We start from the raw sequence: 25,948 nt of genomic DNA on the forward strand, positions 1-25,948 counted from the left end.
GTGTGTGTGTATATACATATAGTTGTGCATGTAATAAATGCATTGCAATTGGGGGCTCCAGTACTCTGTGGGAGCGAATAAATGTGGCATGAAAATAAAGACATTTTGCTGAGTTCTCCTTGCCTAATACATAATCCAGTTTGAAAACCACTGAATGTTCCCTTAAGTTTATGGCTAACAAGACTGATTTGAACTCCTACTTGGCCAATAAAAGTAAGCAACAGAAATAGTCATTTATATTTCTGAAAGATCTCTTTGTGAGAAGACCTTCTTGAAGGAGTCATCAGGCATGTTGTGCGATACACACCCTGCCATTTATCTAACAGTCTTACATTGTTGAGTGGTTATAAGGAGGTTGTGAGAAAGTCATCCCACTGTTCTCTCTGAAATCCTGGAAGAGTATCCGAATAAATATATTCTGCCGTTCTCTGCGAGATGCCTTAATGCGCTTTTGTTTTTCTCCTTGCTCCCAACAGATCGCTCTCCTCCAGCTGTCGTCCTAAATTAGCTGAGCTCTGTGAAAGGAGAGCCGTTTCAACTGACCCCTTCTGCTCCTTGAAGCTCCAGCCGTCCGTGACACCCAAATGCTGCCTGTCTTTCATCAAACTGGTCACTCCTGGAGAAAAATGGACTTTGAGTGAAGGGCGGCCCTTTATGTGGGCTGACTCCGTCTAGGACAACTCTGAAACTAGTTGAGACTCAAATGGGTGACCTATGACAATGTAATCAATAAGGAGACTTGAGTTCTCACTTTCCCAAGCAGCTGCAAGCAGGATATGAGCTTGAGCCGTGGGTATCGACGATAAAACGAACCTTCCGTCGCTTGAGGCCTCCTCTAACGTCATGCAGTCATCTGAGGAATTGTTTAGCAGGAAGCTGAAAGCATTGAATGGGAGTATGGGACATCCTGCGGGCAACACGCAGGGCAAGCTGGACGGGGGTGGCAAGACGAACGGGACACCTGCTATGCCTAAAATGGGGGTGCGGGCCAGGGTGACGGACTGGCCCCCAAAAAAGGAGGGTTGGGGACCCAACTACGAGACCGTAATCACGGCCTTTCAGAACGGACAGCCAGACCAAAGTGTGGAGATCACGGATTTGGGCGAAGCTCCTTTGGAGCCTGATTATTCGGATACAAAATATTCCTTGAGTGACCTTTTGAGTCGATCCCCTTTGAAGGGACTCCATCCCATTCGCCAACGGAGTAACAGTGATGTGACCATCAGCGACATTGATGCGGAGGACATAATGGACCAGAACGCTGTCAACCCCAACACCGGCGCCTCGTTGCATCGGGAGTACGGCAGCACGTCTTCGATTGACCGCCAGGGTCTTGGGAACGATGGGTTCTTTACTATGTTGCGAGGATATCGGATTGACAGCTTGGACCATCGCAGTGCTCCGCCTGCTGGGTTCCCAGAGCTCCTTCGCTACGACACAACCCTCTCCCCAAGCTTGCAGACCGCTGCACAAATAGCCCGCGGCGAGATCGTCCGCATCTCCGGCTACGACTACGTGGACAGCTCCCTCCTCTACAGCCGAGAAAGAGAGAAGTCCTTCATGCATCGTCTCAAGTCGGAATCATCCGAAACATCGCTGTTTAGGAAACTGAGGACTATTAAGAGCGAGAATGACGGTCTGCGGCTCTCAACCGAGCAGGACGACCGCCGGCCGCTCAGTTTCCAGAAGTGCTTCGCTCACTATGACGTCCAGAGCGTCCTCTTTAACATCAGCGAAGCAGTAGCCAATCGCGTAAGCCTCAGCCAGAGGAAGAACACCACCACCGGAGCTTCTGCTGCCTCCCAATACCATGTCCCAGGAGGTGGACAAGTGGCTGGGAATACAACTGGACCTGCATCCATGTTCGAATCGCCACTCGGAAGTCGGGAAGACCTCAATCCCAAGGAGAACCTGGATGCAGATGAGGGGGATGGGAAGAGCAATGGATTGGTGCTGAGTTGCACGCATTTTCGCAATGAGATTGGTGGAGAAGGGGAGAGGAGGATATCTCTATCCAGGGCCAACAACGCCAACTACAGCGCTGCAGGAGAAAACTGCTCATTCGAGTCCTCCTTGAGCTCCCACTGTACTAATGCTGGCGTGTCTGTACTGGAGGTGCCACGAGAAAGCCAGCCAATCCACCGTGAAAAGGTCAAGCGGTACATCATCGAGCACATCGACCTCGGAGCGTATTATTACCACAAATACTTCTATGGGAGAGGTAAGCCTTGTCATTTTTCTTGAAAAACAAAGCTGATTCTTGTTTGTTTAACTCAACATGAAAACTAAATTGACCTTTCATTCCTAGTTCTGTTCAGAATGATTCATCAGTGTATGCTATTCTAAATTGTTATTGTTTGTAATCTTGCTATGCCTCTGAAACATATTTTCTCTTTAACTGATGTCACAAAGGATATGTTTGTGCTTTTGTAACTCTGGCATGGACAGATATTTTGCGGCTTATATGCATTTGTAGGAGTTTCCCTTTCAGATCAACCGTAGAAATTTCTACTCCCATCGGTGCTTTTATGGGATTGTGATCTCACGCTAATTTGCCCTGTTTAGTAAATATGGCCCTAAGTATTTTCATAGGTTTGTATCTTCAATGTACCAATGCTCCAAACCTGTTTGAGTTTCTTTCTTCTGTTGAGCACAAAAAGAAGATATGTGACCTGTGCTGGCAAAATTAGTCACAATGAGCAAATTTTCAAAAATTAGTCCTTTTTATTTTCACAATCTCCATAAAAAAACCTTCAAAATGATGTATGATTTGTTGGAATTGACCAAAAAAATTACTGAGCTAGTCTTCTGAAGGTTTCAAAGCAAAACCACATAGCAACGTTTCATCTTTTCCTCCACTTCTTTTCTTAATAATATTACTATATTAATAATCACAATATTAAAAATTAGAACAAAGATGTAAATAAACAGTTGAACAAATATAATATAAGAAAAAAAAACATATTAAATGGTGCTTTCATCTCACATCTACACAGAAGCATTTAAGTAAGAAAAACAAATAGGCTTATCAAAAGTAAAAATCACTTTAGTGTATTCATTACAAATTAACTGATTATTAAAACTACAAAAGCAGTTCAGTCAAGACCAGCGAGTGATTCCCTCTTTTCTTTTAATGAGACAGATGGCCTATATATTAAGACAGGGGCGTCCAAACTCAGTCCTGGAGTGCTGGTGTCCTGCAGAGTTTAGCTCCAACCCTAATCAAACACACCTGAACCAGCTAATCAAGGTCTTATTAGGCATACTACACTGTAAAAAATGACCGTGATTTTAACGGTAAAAAATTGAAAATGCTACAGTAAAAACCTGTTAAATGGTTAACGTTAAGTTCCCCTAATATATATGGTGAAAAACGGTAATAGACATTTTTACGATGAAATACCGTTTTTGGAAGTGAAATGAATGTAAAATTTACAGGGAAAAAAACGTAAATTGTCGTTCCCAGAATTCCCTGATGTTTTTTCTTTGAAATAACAGTTTCTTCTTAGTTTTTTCTTATCAGTTATGTTTATTAGGGTTGTATGTTACATCTAATGTTGTTAAATTAATGTTTATTGCATATTTCAGTTTAATGAGTCTCACCATGATGTTGTTTAGTGTTTGTGTGAATGAATGTTATTATTTAAAAGCTGCTTGTGATGGGCTTTGGTTCATCATGTGACTTTCTCATCACCACTTGCATTTGGTGGTTATCAGTGTATTTCAAAGGTACAAAACAGATTTCAGTACTTCAATAGGTTGGTATATTAACATTATGTCAGTTAATGAAATTACGGTATTTAACTGTAAATTTAAGTTAAAACCGTAATACCTAAAATGTTGCTACCTTTTTTTTTCTTACGGTAGAATTCCGGCAACCACAGCTGCCGGTTTTTTACCGTAAATTGTATGGAATTTTTTTTTACAGTGTAGAAACTTCCAGGCAGGTGTGTTGAGGCAAGTTGGAGGTAAACTCTGCAGGACACTGGCCTTCCAGGACCGAGTTTGGACACCCCTGTATTAAGACCTGCTGTAATGCAAGGATCTAATGTAATGTTACACATCAGATGTTTTTCCCCAACAGTTCCCCAGACGTTCAGTTAAAACACAACAGATTATGTTTGCATGAATACTCGCCAAGACAGATATTTTGAAATACTGTAATTCTGTGTATATGTGTATATTGGAATCGCACGCTGTCTGTGAGATGCGTCTTTATTTGCATGTTTCGAATGTGTCAGTCAGCACGATCATTTTGTTTCCATCTGCATGGGTTTGAACATCACATTTCACTGGTTCAGCCATCGAGAATTTGCTATGAATATTCACAAAGCTGGAATGCTGGAATTACAACTATACCAAACTTGTGCTGAGGGGAAGCACCAGTCGTCAAGAAGTGAGCAGAGAAAAAGGTGGACCTCTCAGAAAACATACAAATAAAGATCATTTTAGATGTTTAATTACTATTTGGATCATTGAAATTGCTAGACGAGGGCTCAATGAACTGATTTTTGTGAAAACCTCAAATTGAAAGAAATTGACTTTTTTTTTTTTCCTTCATCATCCTTCATAAGGTGAAAAACATTCTGTGAAAATGTAACCTTGATATCTTTAATATTGACTGAGTAAGATTTAAATCATAGTGAAATTAATGGTTAAAATCAAACTTTGCTTGTTATCTCATAATTAGATTTTGAGACTTTTTAGCCTGGATTTCACAGAGGGGGTCACATATTCTGAAGAATGCTGGTAACCGAACAGTTGAAGGTAGCCATCGACTTCCATGGTATGTAAAATAATACTATGGAAGTCAATGGCTATCGTCAGCTGTTTGATTACCAACGTTCTTCAAATGATCTTCTTTTGTGTTCCACATGAGGGAGAGTTTTGGGGGGTTAACTTTGCAAAATGACTACAAAGTACTAATTAGACATTTAAAATGTAATTTTTTTTGCTGTTTGAATTATTAAAAATCGTGCCTTGTAAGTATTCTCTCCTTTGGATGTCGGTCTGATAATTTAGGGACCGTAGGTTTTGAGAAGCATGGTGTTTGTTACACATTTTGAAAGGAGAAACACTTGTGCCAAGGGTTGTGGTGTGAGAATGTTCTCCTGTCTTTGGCCTGTGATTTGTCATGTGAGAATAGACCGGGTTAGGTGCAGCTGTTCCCCTCCGAGGAGCCGTGAGACGGGACCCTCTCCTCGCACCGCAATCCCACCACTCTTCATTAAAACACCTCAGCGTGTCTGGGAATGGAACAAGCAAATGATACCTCAACTTACTGTATATTGCACAATGTCGTCCATGTTTGACTGAGAAGGTGTTAGCGTCTGTCTGCTTTTTTTTTTGCATGTCTGCACATCTGCATAGTCCTGACAAGATTGTGTTACCCATTCCTAAGCTCTGGAAAGCAGCTGCTCCAACTCTTGCCATGCAGAAATTTGTTTCTTTCCTTTGACTACGCTGAATAAATGAGCCGTAGCCTGTGGGTGAAAGCTGCGATTGTGTCGCGCACATTCACAGGCTTTCCAGCTATAGCGAATAAGCCAATTACAGCTCAGCTCAAATGACAATAAATCATGTTAGCCAGCTCGTTCTATTGGGAAATAGATAATCATCGCCGTGCCGAGTCGCCAAAGACCTATCAAGCAGAAGAGCTCAATTTCCTTCATTTGTGTAGGGATATATTTGACGCTGATTAGTCTTGTGCATTTAACTATTTATTTCGATGTGAAAATCAAAATTGACCCATTTAGCCATGTGAACTATTAGTTCATTCAAAACAGATATGAATTTATTTAGTTATTCTTAGGCTACAGTTGTAGGTATGTATGTAGGTTTAATGCTGGTTATGCAGCGACGAATAACTGAAATAATGGTAAATAATGGCAGATTTAAATAGGATGTAATTGAAAATTGTTTTTCAATTACAATTCATTTGTAATTGAATGCATAGCTTTAATGTATAAAATTGAATTAAATTGAATGCATAACTTTAAAATGAAATAAACACAATGCATAAATTGAATGCATAACTTTACAGTGAATTAAATTGAGTGCATAACTTCGACACAAATTTAAATGAAATAAAATTGAATGCATAACTTGAATGCATTGCTTTGAATTGAATTGAATGCAAAACTTAAATGCATAACTTCAATTTTAATACATGCAATGCATGACTTACCCTTAAGATAAATGTCGGTTTTAAATGATTTAATACAGAAACTGATTTTATTTTGACAGTCTGACATTCTCGACTTCAAACTAACAGTCAGAGTCCATTTAACCTTTCATAGCTGATCATCACCCCGTCATGGTCTCTAGAGGGACGTGGAAAGGACAGAGCTGTCAACATGTCTCTCCCAAGAGCCACTATCCTCTTTCACACCTTACTTTCCATGATGTTTTTATCACCTAGGGAGAAGCATTGATTCCATTAACTTCCTCTCCCGTTTTCCCCTGTTCGTGACCAAGATGCTGCATGATCGGGGATGCAAGATGTGACATGCCTACTGAATGCATGAATGTTATTTTATACTTCATTTTGGTAAAAATCACGACTCGGCTCAATGCCTCCCATTGGTGGTGGAAACTGATGTGTCATAGTTGCATTTCATACGGTTTAACGTGGTCATGATGGTTTTTGATTTTGCCGGTTTGTTCCTGGTCCACCAGGTCGGACCACTTCTGAAACAACTGAAAGTATTGTTGTAAATAAGTTATAAATATCATTACAAATATCATCAGACCATAGGTTTTTTGTTTTTGTTTGTTTATTTTGGACTTGATACTGTGGTAATCCTAGTTGTTTTGGCATGTACCATGGTAAAACCATCTATTAGCATTTTATATATCTTGTATTTGTGTTTTACTCATAAGCCTTTTTAGATAAAAACACCTGCTAAATCAATACATGTACACTACTGTTCAAAAGTTTGGGGTTGGTAATGTTTTTGAAAGTAGTCTCTTCTGCTCACCAAGGCTGCATTTATTTGATCAAAATTACAGAATAAAAAATAAACAAATATATATTTATATATTGCAATTTAAAATGAATGTTTTCTATTTGTATATATTGTAAAATATAATTTATTCCTGTGACCAAAGCTGAATTTTCAGCATCATTACTCCAGTGTCACATGATCCTTCAGAAATCATTCTAATATGCTGGTTTGCAGCTCAAGAAACATTTTCTGCTCATTATCAGTGTTGAAAACAGTTCATATTTCTATGGAAACCATAAAAACATTTTTAAAGATTCTTTGATGAAAAGAAAGAATTTTGTGCGTCCTTGATGAATAAAAATATTAATTTCTTACTGACCCCAAACTGTAAACGTAATATACTTTATCTAAACAAGGAAATCATTCAGTACTACAATATATGAAAGTACTATGGTATCCTCACAAATCCAGCTTGACCAAGTTGGTCTACCTTGTCAGAACCAGATGCTGATTCATCAAAGTCTGGTTGTAGCTGGATTTTCCAGCAGGGTTCTGATAAAGTGGATTTTAGAGGGCAGTAGTTGTGTTGTTTTACTCTTCATCGCAGCTTTGAGTCGTTTAGAGAGGAAGAGATGAAGTGTCCCGGTGAGAGTGTTTGTTGTTCTTCACTTCTGGCTTTGAGTTGGATTAGGGGCTTTTTGAGGAGAAGATCTGCTCCATCGTTCAGGTCGTGCCTGCTGCTGTAACTATAAATTAGGTTGTTTGCTTTTCAATTCATTCACACTAACTGAGCTGCTCAATCCCTGTTGCTAAGTTTGTTTTTATTTTAATGCTTTTCTCTTCTCTGTGACATGCTTTAGCACACTTTGTTCATCATGTTGCATAATTGTGGCCTCAGGTTTTCGACTTGATGTACAAATGCATGTTTGTTTCTAAAGAGGCTTAGTGAAAAGGATATCAAAAAGAAAGAGGTTAAGCTTCATCTGTGGCGGGTTTTATTTCTGTTTTTAATCTCTGATGGACCCCTATGGTGCAGTGAAATCAGAGATTATGCTTCATATATGACACTATTGTGTCTGTGAGAATGTGTGAAAATCCATGGAGATGTGCTCTGGATCAGACCCCATCATTGCCATGTGGACATGACAGATGACTAGAAGGATATTTTAACCTTAACTCTTCTCCATTATAAGTGCACCAGTTTAAAATAATTATTTGATTTGATTTGAATTTTTTATTTTATTTTATTTTTTTATTTTAGATCATGAAGCCTATCAAGAGCACATCATATTTTGTTCCAAAATCAAAAGAGAAAATAATTTGTAAAGCATTTAAGTTACTTTCAAATTAAATAATGCATTTTAAATGTTTATTTGTTTGTTTGTTCATTTGATCATTTGACCATCAGTTTTCATAAAAATAATCAAATGCAAAAATCTTAATGGCCCAAAAATAAGCTTTTAATTTTAGTTTAGTTTAGATTGTTTATGTTTAGATTGTTTTGCGTTTTATTTTAACATTATAAAGCCTATCATGTCACTTTTTTTATTTTTTTATTTGCCCAGAATCAAGTAACATTAACAGCATCACATCATATATTCATGTTACAAAATGTACAAAACCCTAAAAATAATAAGTAAAAATGAATGGAAAAAAAGCAATGAAAAAACAAATGATTAATAATAATAAAAAAAATGATCACACCGTTTTAGAGCAGTCTTTAAATAAGAATTAAAGGAAAATAAAAACAGTCTCGTATGTACATCAAGAGAGCTTTTTTTATGTATTCCCGAAGGGGAGACCATATCAGCCAGAATTGGTCTGATTTTTGATGTTTATCATAAGTGAGCTTTTCAGGTGGCATTGATAAACATCATCTTAATACGCGTGCCGGTGTAAGATATATCCTATAAAAAAATTTAAAGTTGAGCTCAAGAGAAGTACATTTCGGGTACATATTATCACATACAATAGCCCAGTCACTATCTTCAATGGTTTGATCAATATCCTTCTCCCAAACACCCTTCAGCCCCGGCAAGGCAGAAGTGCAATTACTAGACAAGATGTCAATCCCTTTAAACAAATTGGCTTCAGTAAAAGGTCTTCAATCTCTGTTGTTTCGGTTCTCAACTCTCCTTTGTCTATCTTTGGTTTTAAAAAATGCCGCAGTTGAATTTGGAACTTTATATTGCTCTACAATCTGTTGGAAAGACTTCAGGGTGCCCTCAGAAAATAAACAAGATATTTGAGGCATTCCCAGTTTCAGCCATGCTGAAAGACCAATCTTCTGCAACGTTAAAGGCAAATCAGGGTTAAAGAAAGTGGGGTAGACAAGGAAAGAGAGGTGTGTCTTAACATCCCTCCAGGCTCGAAGAAGAGTGTTTTGATATGGTAAAATGTTCCGAAACCTTTTTTAGCTTTGAATAGTTCTTAACAAATGGCAAAACTCTAATTGGTAATGGGGGGCTTATACCAAACAGAATTGGTCCTCTCACTACACCAACTGATCATATTTTTTTATCTGGGCTGCACAATAATAAAACTGAAGATTTGGCAGAGCTATCCCACCCTTATCTTTTGGCTTCATTCATTTGGAAAATTTGACTTTTATTATTCCAGATAAACTTTGACAGGTGTTTGAGATCTTTGAAAAATGAATTATTTTGCTAAATAACTAGGTATGGACTGGAATAAATATGGGAAGTACATACATTTTTATTACATTTGTTCTCCCTAGAAATGAGTTCGGGAGTAAGCACCATGTTATCAAGTTAAGCTTGATTTTCTCTATTAGAGGAATAGAATTATTATTGTTTATAAGATCATTAAGTGAAGCTGTGACAAAATGCGTAGATATCTGAAGCCATTTTCTGATAATTAGAAAGGGGAAGTTATCATGTCACATTTGATTCTAAAATCAAACAAGAAAATAATTTATAGTATTTAAATAAGTGAAATAAGTTTTATAAGTACATTTATAAGTATTTAAAAAGTTACTACCAACTAAATTCATTCATCCTAAAATAAATGGTTTATTTATTTTATTAATATCATGAAGCCTATCTCAATCATGTCATATTTTATTCCAAAATCTAAAATAATTTATAAAATATTTACAATTAAGTTACTATCAAATTACATATATTGTTTAAACATTTGTTTGTTTGGAACAGATGATCATTTTAATTTATTTTAAATAATTTATAAACTATTTAAAACCAATTTACTATCAAATATTATTTATTTGTTTGATTTGATTTTTGTTTGGTATGGATAATACTAATAAATGGTTCTAAAATAAATGTAATTTTCTTTATGCAAAATATAAATGTCTTTTTGTGGAGTGAAATATGACCTGGATTGACTTACTGAGATTCATCCTTTTAGTTATACAAATATAATTTTCATTGCAGTAGTTTTGTGGAAAAGTGATTTCGGGGATTGATAAACAGGAATCATTTCTGTTTATTTTGTACATTTAATCATCAAAATATGAAGGCGAATAGCTGATTAATGTATAAAGCATTACAGTGGTGGCCAGAATTATTAAAACACTAGTATTTTCAGCAGCTAAAAAATGGTTTCAAGTCAGTTATTTCTATCTTTTGCTGTAGAATGTCAGTAGGAAATATCAGTTTACATTTCCAAACATTAATTGTAATAATCCAGTGAGATGTTTGAGATCTGATCTGATCATCATCTGTCTGGAATGACATGAAGAAACAGAACAAACTGAGACAGACTCAATCCAGAAGAACTGTGGCAACGTCTCCAAGATGCTTCAAGAAACCTCCCTGCAAAGCTCCTGAGAAACTCTGCACAAGTGCACCGAGGGCAAAAGCTGCTTTAAACACAAAGGATGCTCACACCAAATGTTGATTTAATTGAGTTAATAGAAGTTAATTGATAAAGAATATCTGTCAGAATATCAGTATCCTCATTTTCAGCATTTTTACACAAGTGCCTAAAACTTTCAACAGCACTGTAGCTTTGCAGGTAGGTTTCTCAAAGCATCTTGGAGACGTTGCCACAGTTCTCATGTCTACATGTCAAAGAGAGCTCTGGTGTTGGTTAAGATAGATATGAGTATATCTCTCAGATAAGCAGCACTACGGCGGCTGTGAATGGCCCCACTCTCGCTCACTCTGAAGGATATTCTTGGAAAGTGTTATCTGTCCTTCTAGAACCTGACCTCACATCTGTCCTGTTGTTAACCCTCAGAGCACCAGAACTACTTCGGCGTGGATGAGAACTTGGGTCCGGTGGCCATCAGTGTACGGAGAGAAAAGCTGGACGATGGGAAAGACAAGGATGCGGCGCAGTATAACTACCGCGTCACCTTCAGGACGAGTCAGGTACTTGATGAATTACTCAACAAATAATAATATGTTAATGAACATTGATAATTAATTGTGATTGAATTTGATCAGCCTATCATGTAATTCATTCATTTTAAAATGAATTGATTGACATCCCAAATTGCAATAAAATTGTAAAAATGTTTTAGATATAATGAATAAATGAACATGGAAACTGTTCCACATTTAAATTAAAGTTTTACCTGCTAATATTTAGCATTATTATTAGGCGGTAAACCTCTCCACCTTTCAAACTTACAAGCTATAAAATATATAAAATGATATTATTTATATTAAAATATAAATATATCATCCTTAGGAGGACTAATAGAAATCAGTTGCTAATAACTGTATTTAAATTAATTAATTAATTAATTAATTAATTAAATTTAATTTCTAAATTTTCATTTTCTAAATGATCATTCATTCATTCATTCATTCAGGATGGATGGATAATCTTCAATGACATTTTATTTTATGAAAGCAATCTTAATAGATCTAAATTAAACTTAATTATCTTTATAAAAATATAATTAAAATGTTTTCCGTTTTATGAGGTGAAATGTTTGTTTGTTTGTTTGTTTATTGTTTGGAAAGATGGTCTTAATTGCCATGAAAATAATGTCAAAATGCAAAAATAGTAATGGTCCTAAAATAAACTTCATTTTCTAAATACAGTATAAATAATAAAATAATATTATAATTATAATATTTATATAAATATGTATTATTTATTTATTTAGGATTGATGAGCTTTAATGAAATTAAATTTTAAGAAAAATAGTCATAATAGACCTAAAATGAGCTTCATTTTCTTTATGCAAAATATAATTTTCTTTTTTCCATTCTTATGAGGTGAAATATTCTCCTTATTATTATTTTCGAGGACAGTAGATGCAGAAATTGTCAGCATCAGTTCCCCCCTCTTATCAAACGCATCGGTGCATTAAACCTTAGGCTTTGAGCTTTAGCTTCTAATGGCACTCATTCACAATTAAACTGAATTATGAAGCCTAGACACTCACATGAATCAAAATTTCAGAATGAGATTTAAAGAGATGCTAGTCCTTCAAATCAGCATTCAGCATAAAAGCCTTTTACTTTATAAGTGAAAGTGCAGATAAAAGGGTCGAGACTCAATTTCTTCCTTTCAGACAAATAGCGTGCCCTCAAATCTCCTGCAGGGAGGGAGAATTTCATTGCCAATGACTTAATATCCCAGTGGATCTATGAATTTTTTTTTTTTTAAGTATTGAGTTTTCTCATAGACTTGACAGGATTTAGTACTTGAGGTCAAACATTGGACTGATATATTGACCAGACTTGTAAAAATCTACTGCCTTTTCATGGGATTTTGATTGTTCGAGGCAGGAAAATGTCCATGCTGTTTAATGCATGTGATGTTTAATTCCTGTCCAGCGTACTAACAGCGCTGCTCTCTCTTTCCCCAGTTAACTACCCTGCGCGGGGCAATTCTGGAGGATGCTGTGCCCTCCACGGCGAGGCACGGGACGGCCCGCGGTCTCCCGCTGAAGGAGGTGCTGGAGTACGTGGTTCCCGAGCTGAACATCCAGTGCCTCCGACTGGCCATCAGCTCACCCAGAGTCCCGGAGCAGCTCCTCAAACTGGACGAGCAGGGGGTGTGTATTAAAGAGCTCAAATCTGATTGGATGAGCCACGCTTGACGCCTGTTGTTAAGTAAACGATATTCCATTATGCATAGTAGGGCTGCACGTTTTGGGGAAAAATCTAATCGTGATTTTTCTGTTAAATACTGCAATTTTTAAAATGCAATTTAAAAAGAATCATTGTGCTTGTTTGTAGAGCTGCACAATTAATCCAGAATTTGGTGAATATTTGCAGTAGTCAACATTTGAAGTGGATCAAAAATGTCCTAAGACAAGAACCTATTTTTGTTTTAGGTTTTAGGACAACTTTGATGAAAGGTTTTGGTTCACTTCAAATGTTGACTACTGTATTAACATGTCTATAAAATAATAATAATAATTAATGTTAAATAAGAATCAATAAAAAATATATTTTATTATTATTATTATTATTATTATTATTACTACTACTACTACTGCTAATACTATACTACAACTGCTACTACTAATAATATTAAGTAAAACTACAATAATAAAATAAGAAAAATTGCTATTTTGATATTTCGCTGTAAAATAATCATAGAGAGTATTTAAGAAAATATAATAATAATAATAACAATTGTATTTTACATTGCATCTGTAAAATACAAATATTTATGGGTGTCTTAATTTCCTTATTTTCACAATTATGGTTTTGTTTAGATTAATAGTGCAGCCCTAATGCATAGAAACACTGTGTGTCGAGCTGTTTTTCCCATGTCAACACGCTTTTAGATGGTCGTCCGCTTTCTGAGGGAGAAAATCAGCCAATATCATGTTAAGGGTCGATCAATAACAGCTCCAGTCACCCATTGATTTCCCAACTTTGAGTGGAAGTGTGAATGAGGTTGGCATATAGCTGGAATTATATTTTATTTCATACATAGAGACGTTGCATTCCCGCCCTCTCAATAATGCTTCATTATCGTCTTTAAAGAGAAGTGTTTCTTGAAGATTTCTTGAATGTTAAAGATAGACCTCATATGAAAGCCCAGTCATTTCTTTTTGTCTGGTTATATTCTTTTGTTCAGCAAGGATGACCGTAAAGACATTTAAATGTTACAAAACATTCTATTTTAAATAACTGCTGTTCTTTTGAACTTTCTATTCATCAAAGATTCCTGAAAAATAACATCAATCAGGGTTTCCACAAAAATATGAAGCAGAACAACTGTTTTCAACATTGATAATAATCAGAAATGTTTCTCGAGCAGTAAATCAGCATATTAGAATGATTTCTGAAGGATCATGTGACTCTGAAGACTGGAGTAATGATGCTGAAAATTCAGCTTTTCATCACAGGAATAAATTGCATTTTACAATATATTCACATAGAAAACACTTATTTTAAATTGTAATAATATTTCTTAATTTTACTGTTTTAACTGTAGTTTTAATCCGATAAATGCAGCCTTACCGAGCATAAGAGACTTCTTTTAAAAACATATTCTTACCAATCCCAGACTTTTGAACACTATGTGTCTCAGTATTTCCCTGTCACATGAATGTCAGACTATGGATTCCCATCGCCACTTATGCTGTGAATCTTCTTGTTGGGTTTACTGTCGAGATCAAACATCGTCTGAAAAATTCCCAGAGTGTTTAGTCTCACATAAGAGACAAAAACAGAAAAAATAGCATTCCATTACTGCACTTAATGCACTTTATTGATCTCAGTTTCATGTTTCTCTGCAGGAGCGTGTAAGGGTTCGTCCCAAAAGACTTGTGTTTTAGTGTAGACCCTGCGTGGGATCCCATCTGAGTCAGTCGAACAGGAAACTCCAGTGCGTTTAGTCATGCACGTTACAGCAAAGCAGGGCAGTCTGGGTAACGTGCGTTGATTTGCTATCAATTGGAACAGACTTGAAGTGTGTTATTTGTACTGGTGTTTATAATTTAACCATCAAGTTTTGGCACAAACCACTCAGATTTCCTGCAGACATTGAATCTAGTTATTTTATGATTTTGTAGTGGCGCTAAAATTACACGCTTCACCTTTGTGGAGATGAACGGGGGTCTTCATCGCTGCCTCTGGGGAAGCAGGTGTGAAAAACAACACCTATGTCACATAAAGTGCTAATGACCTCCAGTCTGCCACCCGCGCGTACAGAAGAGCGCCAGCCACATCGCTTTACCTCGGGCTGCTGCGGGAGGGTTTGCTGCTCACTTGATGGTGACAGATAATGAGAAGTGAAGCCTTTCGTTCCATTTCCTGTCCCTTTCTTCTCTTATACTCACTTGTGACCGTGATTCCTCACCGGATGATAAGAATTAGTGGAGGCTTAGCAGAAATGAAACTTTGCTGAATGTAACAGTAGGGTTTTGGAAGTGAAGATCTCATTCGTTTTTCCATCCAACTTTAGCAACATTTTTAAGACACACCATGATATCTGATTATGATTATTTATATATATACAAATACATACATACAGTGCCTTGCAAAAGTATTCATACCCCTTAATTTTTTTTTCACATTTTATGTTTCAGCCTTATGTTAAACTGCTTTAAATTACTTTTTTCCCACATCAATCTACACTCCATACACCATATTGGCAAAGCAAAAGCAGAATTGTCCCAACTTTGTACATTTATTAAAAATAAAAAACTGAAATAAGTACATTGCATAAGTATTTTTAGTATTAACTAAAAATTTAGCTGAAGCACCTTTACAGCCTCAAGTCTTTTTTGTTTGATGTGACAAGCTTTGCACATCATCATTTGGCAATTATCTGCCATTCTTCTCCTCATCTCTTCACCTCTCAAGCTCTGTCAGGCTGGATGAGGACAGACACGCATTTTCAGGTTTCTCCAGAAATATTTGATTGGGTTCAAGCTCGGGTTCACAGAGTTGTCTATAAGCCACTCTTGCTGTGTGTTTAGGGTCATTGTCCTGTTGGAAGGTGAACCTTCTGCTCAGTCTGAGGTTCTGAATGCTCTGGACTGGGTTTTCATTAAGGCTATCTCTATATTTTGGTGCACTGAGCTTTTCTTCTACTCTGACGAGTCCCTCAGTCCCTGCCGCTGAAGAACAGCTCCACAGCATGAGGCTGATACCAGCACACTTTACTTTTGGGACGCTACTCTGCAGGTGATGAGCAGTGCCTGGTTTCCTTCAAACATGATGCTTGGAATTGAGGTTCATCAGACCAGAGAATCTTGTTTCTCAGTCTGAGGGTCCTTTAGGTGCTGTTTTGCAAATTCCAAGTATGTTTTCATTCATCTTCACTGAGGAGAGGATTGAGTCTTGCCACACAGCCATAAAGCCCAGATCGGTGGAGTGTTGCAGTGATGTTTGTCCTTCAGTAGGTTTCTCCTATCTGCATATATGATCATGGAGCTCAACTAGAGTGACCATCAGGTTCTTGGTCATCACACTAACCAAAGCACTTCTCCATCAGTTGCTCAGTTTGGCCAGGAGTCCAGCTCTAGGAAGAGTCTTAGTTGTTTCAAACTTCTTCCATTAAGGGTAACAGAGACTACATGCTTCTGTGACTCTTCAATGAAGCAGAATGTTTTTCTGAACTCTTCCCCAGATGTGTGGCTTGACGCAAACCTGTTTCTGAGCTCTACAGGCGTTTTTTTTTACCTCAGGGCATGGTCTTTGCTCTAATATGCATTTTCAGCTGTTAGATCTTTTAAGACATGTGCCTTTCCAAATCATACCTATTCAATTGAATTTGCCACAGGTTAACTTCACTCAAAGTGTAGTAACATCTACAAGCAATATGCTTATATATAAAAATTTCAACTGTCCCAGATAAGGGTATGAATACTTATGCAATGGTACATGCATACATACATACATACATGCATACATATACATGCATATGCTGGTCAAAAGTTTTTGAACAGTAAGATTTTTAATGTTTTTATAGAATTCTCTTCTGCTCACCAAGTCTGCATTTATTTGATCCAAAATACAGCAAAAGAAGTAATATTGTGAAATATTTTTACTATTTAAAATGACTGCTTTCTACTTAAATATATTTAAAAATGTAATTTTTCCTGTGTTTTCATAGCTTACTTTTTAGCTTTTTATTTTTTATATTTTTTAATATAATTTTTATTTTCAATTTTAATGATGATAATAATAATAATAACATACATTTTAATATTGCAATATAAAATATGTATGTATGTATGTATATATATATATATATATATATATATATATATATACTGTATGTGTGTGTGTGTATATGTGTGTGTGTGTGTGTGTATATATATATTTATTTATTTATTTATATATATATATATATATATATATATATATATATATATATATATATATATATATATATATATATATATATATATATATTCTACAAATTTTATAATGTAATAATTTTTATATATATTATATAGTTAAAATAGTTTTTAAATATGTTTAAATATATATCATTATTTTCCTACATTATCTATGTATCATATATAATTATTTAATATTTAAACTAGGCTATATTTTAAAGATACATTTCTATATTGCACATTTCTTCAAAGATTGCTTTTTGCAGTGCTTTAAGCTTTTAACTTTTTTGCATCTCAGAGCTGGTTGGTTTGGTTTTCAGTGCTCTGAACTTTTAAAAAAAAAATCCCTTTAGAGAAATGAATGGGAAAAATGCTTCCGGAAGCAGCAGGTTGCTCACTGTTTATAGCAGATGCTGTTTTCTGTAGTGTAGCGGTCAGCGGTGTGCAGGTAATAAATGACTGTATGATGACAGCATTTTTGCTGGTGCTCGAGTCTCAGAGTCGTGAGAAGAAGTCATTCCTGCCCCGAGGGCTGATGGGAGCAGTGATGTCAGGATGGCGTTATGTAAAGCACTCGACTCTCTGTCCCTCCATCACTAGCCTGCGTTTCTTCTGTCTTGTGGCGTTTCATGTCATTCAGAGGTTTATCTGGGTCTGTGTTGAGCTCTCTGTGAGGAACAGACAGAAGAATGTGTTTCGTAATCTTCATGCTTTATCCTCTCTGCTGTAGGTTTGATTAAAATATAAGGATCCAATAGAAAGTGTCTGTGCCAAAGATTTCAGGCTCGGAAACAGGAGATTGTCTGTCTTTTTGGCATTTCTTGCTCTGTTTTAAACCCTAGAGAGCTGCCTTGTTGTCTACTATCTGCATAGTTTGCTGGCTTTTAAGGATTTTTCTATGTAAATATGCACTAGATTGATGTCTTTGTCCTTTGCAACACATCTCACTGCTTTTTAGGGTCTTGTCCCATGAGCGCAGTATTTTTAAGTTGGCATGTCGAGAAAAGAAAAGTTGCATTGTATTTTATTTGCCCATTGCAGGTGAATTGAGAAGAATTACTAGCCATAAATAATAATTGCATTTTCACGGCAGGTAAAATCCAATAGATCTTACTAGGAACTGGCGTTAGTTTGTTGCTAAGCTAGAAACGTAATACTCTAACAAAGAAAATAAGAAAAATACAAAACATGAACATATTCTGTAAAATAATGTATAAATAATATTAATAATATAAATATAAATAATAATATATATTTTTATAAAGAGAAAACTGTATTGTATCAAAAGGATTTAGTAGAGAGTAACATTTCAAGATTTGTTCGAGATGTCGTCACGTATGAAACTTTTCACTGACCTGGTCACAATGAATTCTGGGATTGCCTTTTTAAATGAAGAATGAATGTGATGCTGCCTTAAAATTTGGCCAAAATAGGACAAGTTAATTATGTGTCTGATCACATTCATTTCCCCAATGATTCCTAACAAATATTTTAAATATTAAATAATTGTTTAAAATGAAAGTTCAAATTTGTTTAATATTTGAAATGTATATATAAATATTAAAAACTATATTAAATATTTTAATATAGAAAACATGCAGGTTTTTAATATTTAAATATAATATATGGTTAAAAATATTATTGAAATTTGAATAAAATATTTATATAATAATAACTTATTATTTACCCTAATAAATATTTAAATATTTTTAAATAATATAATAAAATATACATACATTAAAACAATTTAATAAATATTTTATATATTTTAAAAATAATATAATAAATTAAAAAGTCATAATTATTTATAAGTTTAAGTATTTAAAAATTGTAAAAAGTGTTGAATTATAGATAGATAGATAGATAGATAGATAGATAGATAGATAGATAGATAGATAGATAGATAGATAGATAGATAGATATACACATTAGGGCTGTCAAAATTAATGCACTAATTTTATTAAAGCACAATTAATGCATTTTCTGTTTGACCCATGGCCTAACCCGTCCGTAGTTGGAGAAATGTAGATGCACAGTGTTGCCAACTTAGCAACTTTTCAGACCCCTTTAGCGACTTTTCCAAAAAAGCACCTAGCGACAAATCTAGCGACTTCTTGGACAAGCTTTTAGCATTGTTTTTATCTTATATGTATTTGATTTCATTAGGATTTTTGTGCAGATTAACATCTTGGAAGGGAGAGCTGGTTATGCAGTCTTAATGAGTCGCATTTCAGTCACTATTTCATATTCATTCTGTTGTCTGACAACAGAAACAGTAAAATATATCAATAAACAGAGTTTTATTGAGAATTTAGCTGCATCGATATAAAGTATGTGGGCACAGAGAGGCAAACAAATCTAATAATAAATAATAAATGTGCAGCATGTTCAGAAGAAGTGAGCTGCCCTGTCCTGCAAATAACGTAAACAGGTTTGCAAGTAAATTGCTCAGTGCAAAGAAAGAGAAGTAATGGGAAAGCATCCATATTTGTCCATGCCCATGTTGATTAGAGTTTAAAAAATTTGAAAAGTATTAATTTAAGGTACATTTAGAAAAGATAAAAATGTGGAATTAAGTTGCGATTAATCACGAGTTAACTCATGACTATTATGCGATTTAATCATGATTAAATATTGTAATCGATTTGACAGCACTGTTTTTACAATTTTTAAATAATTAGCAAAATTGTAATAAATAATGCTTTTTAAATGTATTATTATTTTTAAAAATATTATAAAATATTATTTTTGATACACACAGGGTTTTTTTTTTAATGCTGTTGAAACGTGGAGAGGAAGTGAGCGCATGACACCACTGTTGGCTCGTATGACTGCCCATGTTACATTCGCCTTTCTGTGTTTCTGACTCCTGCAAGCATTTGATGTCTTCTCACCGTTTTCTTTCTCTGAAATCTGCCTGTTGGCCATATATCAAGCCATTCAGAATGTGTCAGCGGTTTGGATGCCGTCATTTACCTCTTTTATAACTGGAGTTTACCGCACTCATCCCTGTGTGTGTGTGTGTGTGTGTGTGTGTGTGTGTCCTTCCTGAAGCCAAGTAGGGCATCTCCTCTGGACTGCATTAGCGCTGCTCGAGTAGACGCCGTGGAAGTCACTGGCTCTTCCTAATCCAAAACAGTCGGCTGAATGTTTCCGAGAGCGAGGTCGCCATGACAACAGTATGGTTGCACGCTGGGAATACTTGACCCTCGTAAGAGAGCGGAGTCTGATTCCCGCCTCATCACAACTGGGTTACGCTTGCGTTTGGAGTCTGTGACGGCCTCTCATCACGACTCCGTGCTGGATTGTGACTTGTGTTGCTGTTTTTCTAGAAACCGTAAGCTGTTTTCTGTCACAGCTCACTTCAGATCAAATGAAATGAGGGAAATTCCAGAGACTGATTGGAATCATTAATGCTGAAGTGAGGAAAACAGGTGGTTTGCTGATCTTAACCCACTCTTTTGATTGTTTTAGAGGGGTTTGAACACTTTGTCAGCTTGTCCAGGCGGAGAGACCAGCTAAACTAGCTTAAGCCCAAAGTATACTTTACTTTTTACGCGTACGCGAGGGACAGCGTACAGTGCACGTGACGCAAATTGAGTCATCAGAACAGTACTATAATATATTATTTAATAATAATAATTATTATTATTGTTGTAATTATTATTAATTATTATAAATAAACACTGTGCATATTGTGCTCACTTTGCAAAATACCATTTACATTTTCCCTTACAAAAAACTGTATGTGTATGCAATTACTTTAATAATAATAATATAAATAATAATGGTATTATTATTATTATTGTTGTTGTTGTTGTTGTTATAAATAAACAAACAAACACTGTGCATATTGTGCTCACTTTGCAAAGTACATTTTATTTTACAGATATAATACAGCAAGCAGAATATATCTCATTTATTTGCGTAAATAGTGTTATTTCTTTCTCTTTTTTTAGTTAGTTGAAATAAAACAAATATTAAATGACTTTTTTTTTTTAAATGTTGCTTTCTGAAATACGTTTATGTTGAAGTATTACCATTTTTAATGAGATTTAACTGAAAAAAAAAGAATGATTTTATTTCAGTTTAAAAATAATAGTAATTTTTTAAAAAGAATAGAATAATAATTTAATAATTAGAATTTAGAAATCTAAAAAAAACTAATAAAAATTACAAAAGCACAATAACATTTTATGATTTAATCTAAAATTAAAATTAAAACTGGAATGTGAAAATAAAAGTTCATTATAACTTTAAAACTATAAAAGTGCATAAATACATTAATAATTATATAACTAAATACACACACACACACACACACACACAGAGTACATATGTGTGTAGTAGTGTGAGAAACCTGAAAGTGATAATTATTTTGAAGTTAAGCGACATATTTCATCTGTAATTTCAGAGGTGAATCATGATGATCCACAGGCTTTCTATTCTGCTGCTGTTGACTTTATCAATGTAATCCTTCCATTTCCATAATGATTATTAAATCCTCATGAATAACGTCTCTGTTTGTAGTCATTGTTCAGCCTGCTGAACTGATGTTTGTGTCACAGACTGAGCTCTTCTGAATGGACTCATGTACATAAAAATACCCATCAGACACCGCTTCATCCACACCTAGAAAATAAACCTGCAGCTGCCTGATGAATGCAGAGATGACCGTTTTATTCATGACTGCATCCTTTACATGCCTGACTGATTGCTTTCGCTTGAGGTGTGAAGTTTTAGTCATAGTTTCTCGTAAACTATTTGAATTACCCGTAATCCCTCTTTAAAGAAGGAAGAAGCTTCTGTGGAACTTGTTGTTCTTGAGACAATGTATGAGACTAATGAAATGTAATCTGTGTTTGGTCATGTTGCAGCTGAGTTTCCAGCACAAAGTGGGCGTCCTGTACTGTAAAGCGGGTCAGAGCACAGAGGAGGAGATGTACAATAACGAGAATGCCGGCCCGGCGCTGGACGAGTTCCTGGATCTGCTCGGTCAGAGAGTCCGGCTGAAGGGCTTCACCAAGTACCGAGCTCAGCTGGACAACAAGAGTATGTGCTGATGCTAACACCACCAACACACAACACACAACACACCACATACCACACTCAAACACTCCATGTTCTCTTTGTGGCTTCAAGAAAATTTTTTGTTTGCATAATATATGTATGTGTACTGTGTACATTTATTATGTATATATAAATACACACATACAGTATATATTTTGAAAATATTTACATATATATTTATATTCATATAATTTATATTATGTATAAATATATTTAAAATATAAACATAACATATTTTTCTTAAATATATACATGAACATGTGTATATTCATATATACATAATATATATGTCTGTACTGTGTATATTTATTATGTAAACAAATCTTTTATTTTGGATGCAATTAATCGCGATTAATCGTTTGAGAGCCCTAATGTGTGTGTGTGTGTGTGTGTGTGTGTGTATATATATATATATATATATATATATATATATATATATATATATATATATATATATATATATATATATATATATATATATATATATATATACACTAATACTCACATACTATTATTTATTTATTTATTTATTTAGAAATGTATTAATAATAATAATAATAATAATAATAATTGATAAATCAACACAGTGCATATTGCTCTCAAACACTTTAAATTTTAATAGCATTTATTTTTTCACCTTCACAAAAATATGTATATACTATTTATTTACTTAATATAATAATTATAATATTTTTTAGGATTGTTGTTGTTTTATTAAAAATAAATAAGCACAATGCTTATTGTGCTCAGGCACTTGACATTTTTTGTTGCTTCTGAGTATACTTTATTTATTTACTTACTTTAATTGCTTATTTAATTACTTTATTATTATTATTATTATCAATAATAATAATAAACAGTGTATATTGTGCTCAAACACTTCACAAAATGGCACCTTTACAAAAATACTTTATTAATTAATTTATTTACTTAATTAAATTGATAAAAAAATTATATAAAATGGTATCTCGATAATAAAAATAACACTGTTATAAAGAAAAATATATATTTCTAAATCTTTTTTGTCCTTTTTTGAATGATATTTTTCCTCCTCAGGTTTGAACAATTTATAATTATTTCTATATATAACCAATTTATTTATTTTTGAATATTTCCTGGTTTGCCTCTATCATTTTTATTTATTTTTTTAATATCCTCAGGTTTGATCAGTTTATAATCATTTTTAATTGAATACTGTATTCTGTACTAAAACATTAAATAAAATTAAAATGAAAACAGCAAATATAAAAACTGGACTGATTTAAAATACTAATAAAACCCATAGCAGTATCTCAATGATACTGAAATCACAGTGGTGGTGGGGTCAGTGAAAACTGTTGTCAGGGCAGGTAAAAATCAGTCCAGAAATGCACAGGATGTGTGTTTGGTGTGTTGACTGTGTTGTGTTTGTCCTGTTGTTCAGCGGACTCCACTGGCACTCACTCGCTCTACACCACCTACAAGGACTATGAGCTGATGTTCCACGTGTCCACGCTCCTGCCCTACACTCCCAACAACAGACAGCAGGTACAGAGCTCAGTGTGATGGGATTTATTGTGTAATAATGATATTAACCATGATATGTCCTCTTTATCAGGTAATGCCTTTGTCTGTCCGTATATATATATAAAGCTCAGTATTTATCACACTGAGCTTTATATATATAAATCTTTTTTCTCCTTTTTTGAACAATGTTCGATTATTTTCTCCCTCAGATTTGAATAATTTATTTTATTTCTAACTATATATTCTGAACTATATATTAGCATTTTATTTCTATTTAATTATTTATTGTTTGCACCCCTCCCCCACCCCCAATATTTTATTTTAGTATTATTATTATTTATTTATTTGTTTTTATGTATTTTATTGTGTTTTTCCCTTTTTTGGACAATATCTTCTTTTATATACCCTCAGGTTTGAACAGTTAGCACTTTGTTTATTTTTAATTATTATTTGCTTTGTCCCCATTATTTGTTTATTTATTTATTTTTTTTTTTTCAAAATTGTATGCATGTGCATTTTAAAGCATTTACTTCTTTTTAGGGAAGAAAACAAAAAAAAAGTGAAAAGATAAAACTCAATGGAATTTTGACACTGACTGACTTCACTTTGGTTAAAAGTGTGGATTTGATTTGAATCTATAAGTGTAATTTGGTAAATGCATGAGCTGCATTACATGTGATGCCATTAAATATATTTGATCTGTTTAATGTAAAATGATTCAGTTGCATTGACTTTCCTAAAACAGAGCCTCATCACTGCACATAGTCTTGACTGGAGCGGCTCCAGCTGCGTCGCTGTCACTTACATCTCTGACAGTCGATTGGCAGGATTAGAGGATTTTCTGTCTTTTTCTTCTCCAACTTCAATTCTATTCGATTGCGCAGGATTAGTGCATAAATCCCTGTCCATAAGCTTCCAGAAGACTTGGGCACAGTTCAGCCTCTCATCTTCTCATCCACCCCGTCTCACCCATAATCCTGTTTGTAACCCTTGGCCACTCACAGGAAGGCAGACGCACGGTTAATATGACTGCTCGGGGTTAATGGAATATTATGAGTTTCTCACTCCGTTGCCTTATCAAATATCTTTGAGATATGAAGGGCTGACTGTGCTAAAAATCTCTCAGGATTCAGATATTGTACTTATGGATGAGCTTAAGAGATTTTAAGTAGTCTTTCACAGCGTCTGCAGGCATATTTTGCATATTTTGTGCCATTTATTGCGCCAAAATTATGCCAGATGGCACATTGCTTTTATATATATCAATAACTCTTATATATTTAATCTGTTTGTTTTTGCTGTGAAAAAATTTACCCTCCTAAATTTGTTAAATCTTTTCAAACTGGTTTAGAAGACAAACATAATGGAAACAAATCCTTGCCTTTCAAAACTTGTGTAACAAACAGGGTCCAAAATCAGCTTTTTGCCACACCTGCTAATATTAATTGAAAATTAAATTCTAATCATATTTTTACAGGCTGTATGTTTAGCAACACAAAATTATTATTATTAGTAGTGGTAGTAGTAGTAGTGTTAGTATTAGTGTAATAGTTTTTTTATTTTTTATTTTTACTCTTCTTTTGCACTTGACAAGTGTTAATTTTGCACTGTTTTTAGCAACATACAAATAGTAGTAGTAGTATTAGTGGTAGTAATAATAATTTGTATTTAATTTCAAAATTTTTAGCAACAAGTTGTTTTTATTTTTTTTCACTGTATTTAGTAACAAAATTATTATTATTATTACTATTATTTATATTTATTAGTTTTGTTTATTTATAATTTCTTTTTTAAATGCAATTGTTATTATTAGTTTTTTTAAAAAAATCCCACTATTTTTATCAACAAAATTAGGATTTTTTAAATGATTATTTTTTTATTTTATTATTAGAGTTATCATTATAGCTGTTGTTCATTTATTTTCAATATTTTAATCAACATTCAATATTTTAACAACATAAAATAATAATAATTATTATTATTATTATTATTATTAATGTTCCACTCTGCAAGTGTTAATTTTGGGCCCTGGTTACAAAAGAGGATTGAACATGTCATTTTCGGTAATTTTTCAATTATCAGAGTTTGGTTTAATACATATTAGCTGAAGTGAAATGGATTATGTCATGTCACTTTTTTTCGGGGCACTTTGAAACTGGTGGATTTGCTACTA

At 34.4% G+C, this 25,948-nt stretch overlaps 1 protein-coding gene across 5 annotated transcripts in view; it reads left to right on the top strand.

Moving 5' to 3' along the window:
* LOC131552021 (signal-induced proliferation-associated 1-like protein 2) overlaps window positions 1–25,948 on the top strand; it is a 153,566-nt gene that overhangs the window by 53,926 nt on the left and 73,692 nt on the right. For all 5 annotated transcript variants that reach the window (XM_058795370.1, XM_058795369.1, XM_058795368.1 and 2 more), the window contains 5 exons: window positions 477–2,221; window positions 11,169–11,302; window positions 12,757–12,945; window positions 22,077–22,251; window positions 23,693–23,796. In XM_058795370.1, coding sequence (XP_058651353.1) covers window positions 844–2,221; window positions 11,169–11,302; window positions 12,757–12,945; window positions 22,077–22,251; window positions 23,693–23,796 — 1,980 coding nt within the window. In that variant the 5' untranslated portion in view covers window positions 477–843. The remainder of the gene's footprint in view (window positions 1–476; window positions 2,222–11,168; window positions 11,303–12,756; window positions 12,946–22,076; window positions 22,252–23,692; window positions 23,797–25,948) is intronic.

This window comes from Onychostoma macrolepis, chromosome 13 (assembly GCF_012432095.1).
Source record: "Onychostoma macrolepis isolate SWU-2019 chromosome 13, ASM1243209v1, whole genome shotgun sequence".
NCBI lineage: Eukaryota > Metazoa > Chordata > Actinopteri > Cypriniformes > Cyprinidae > Onychostoma > Onychostoma macrolepis.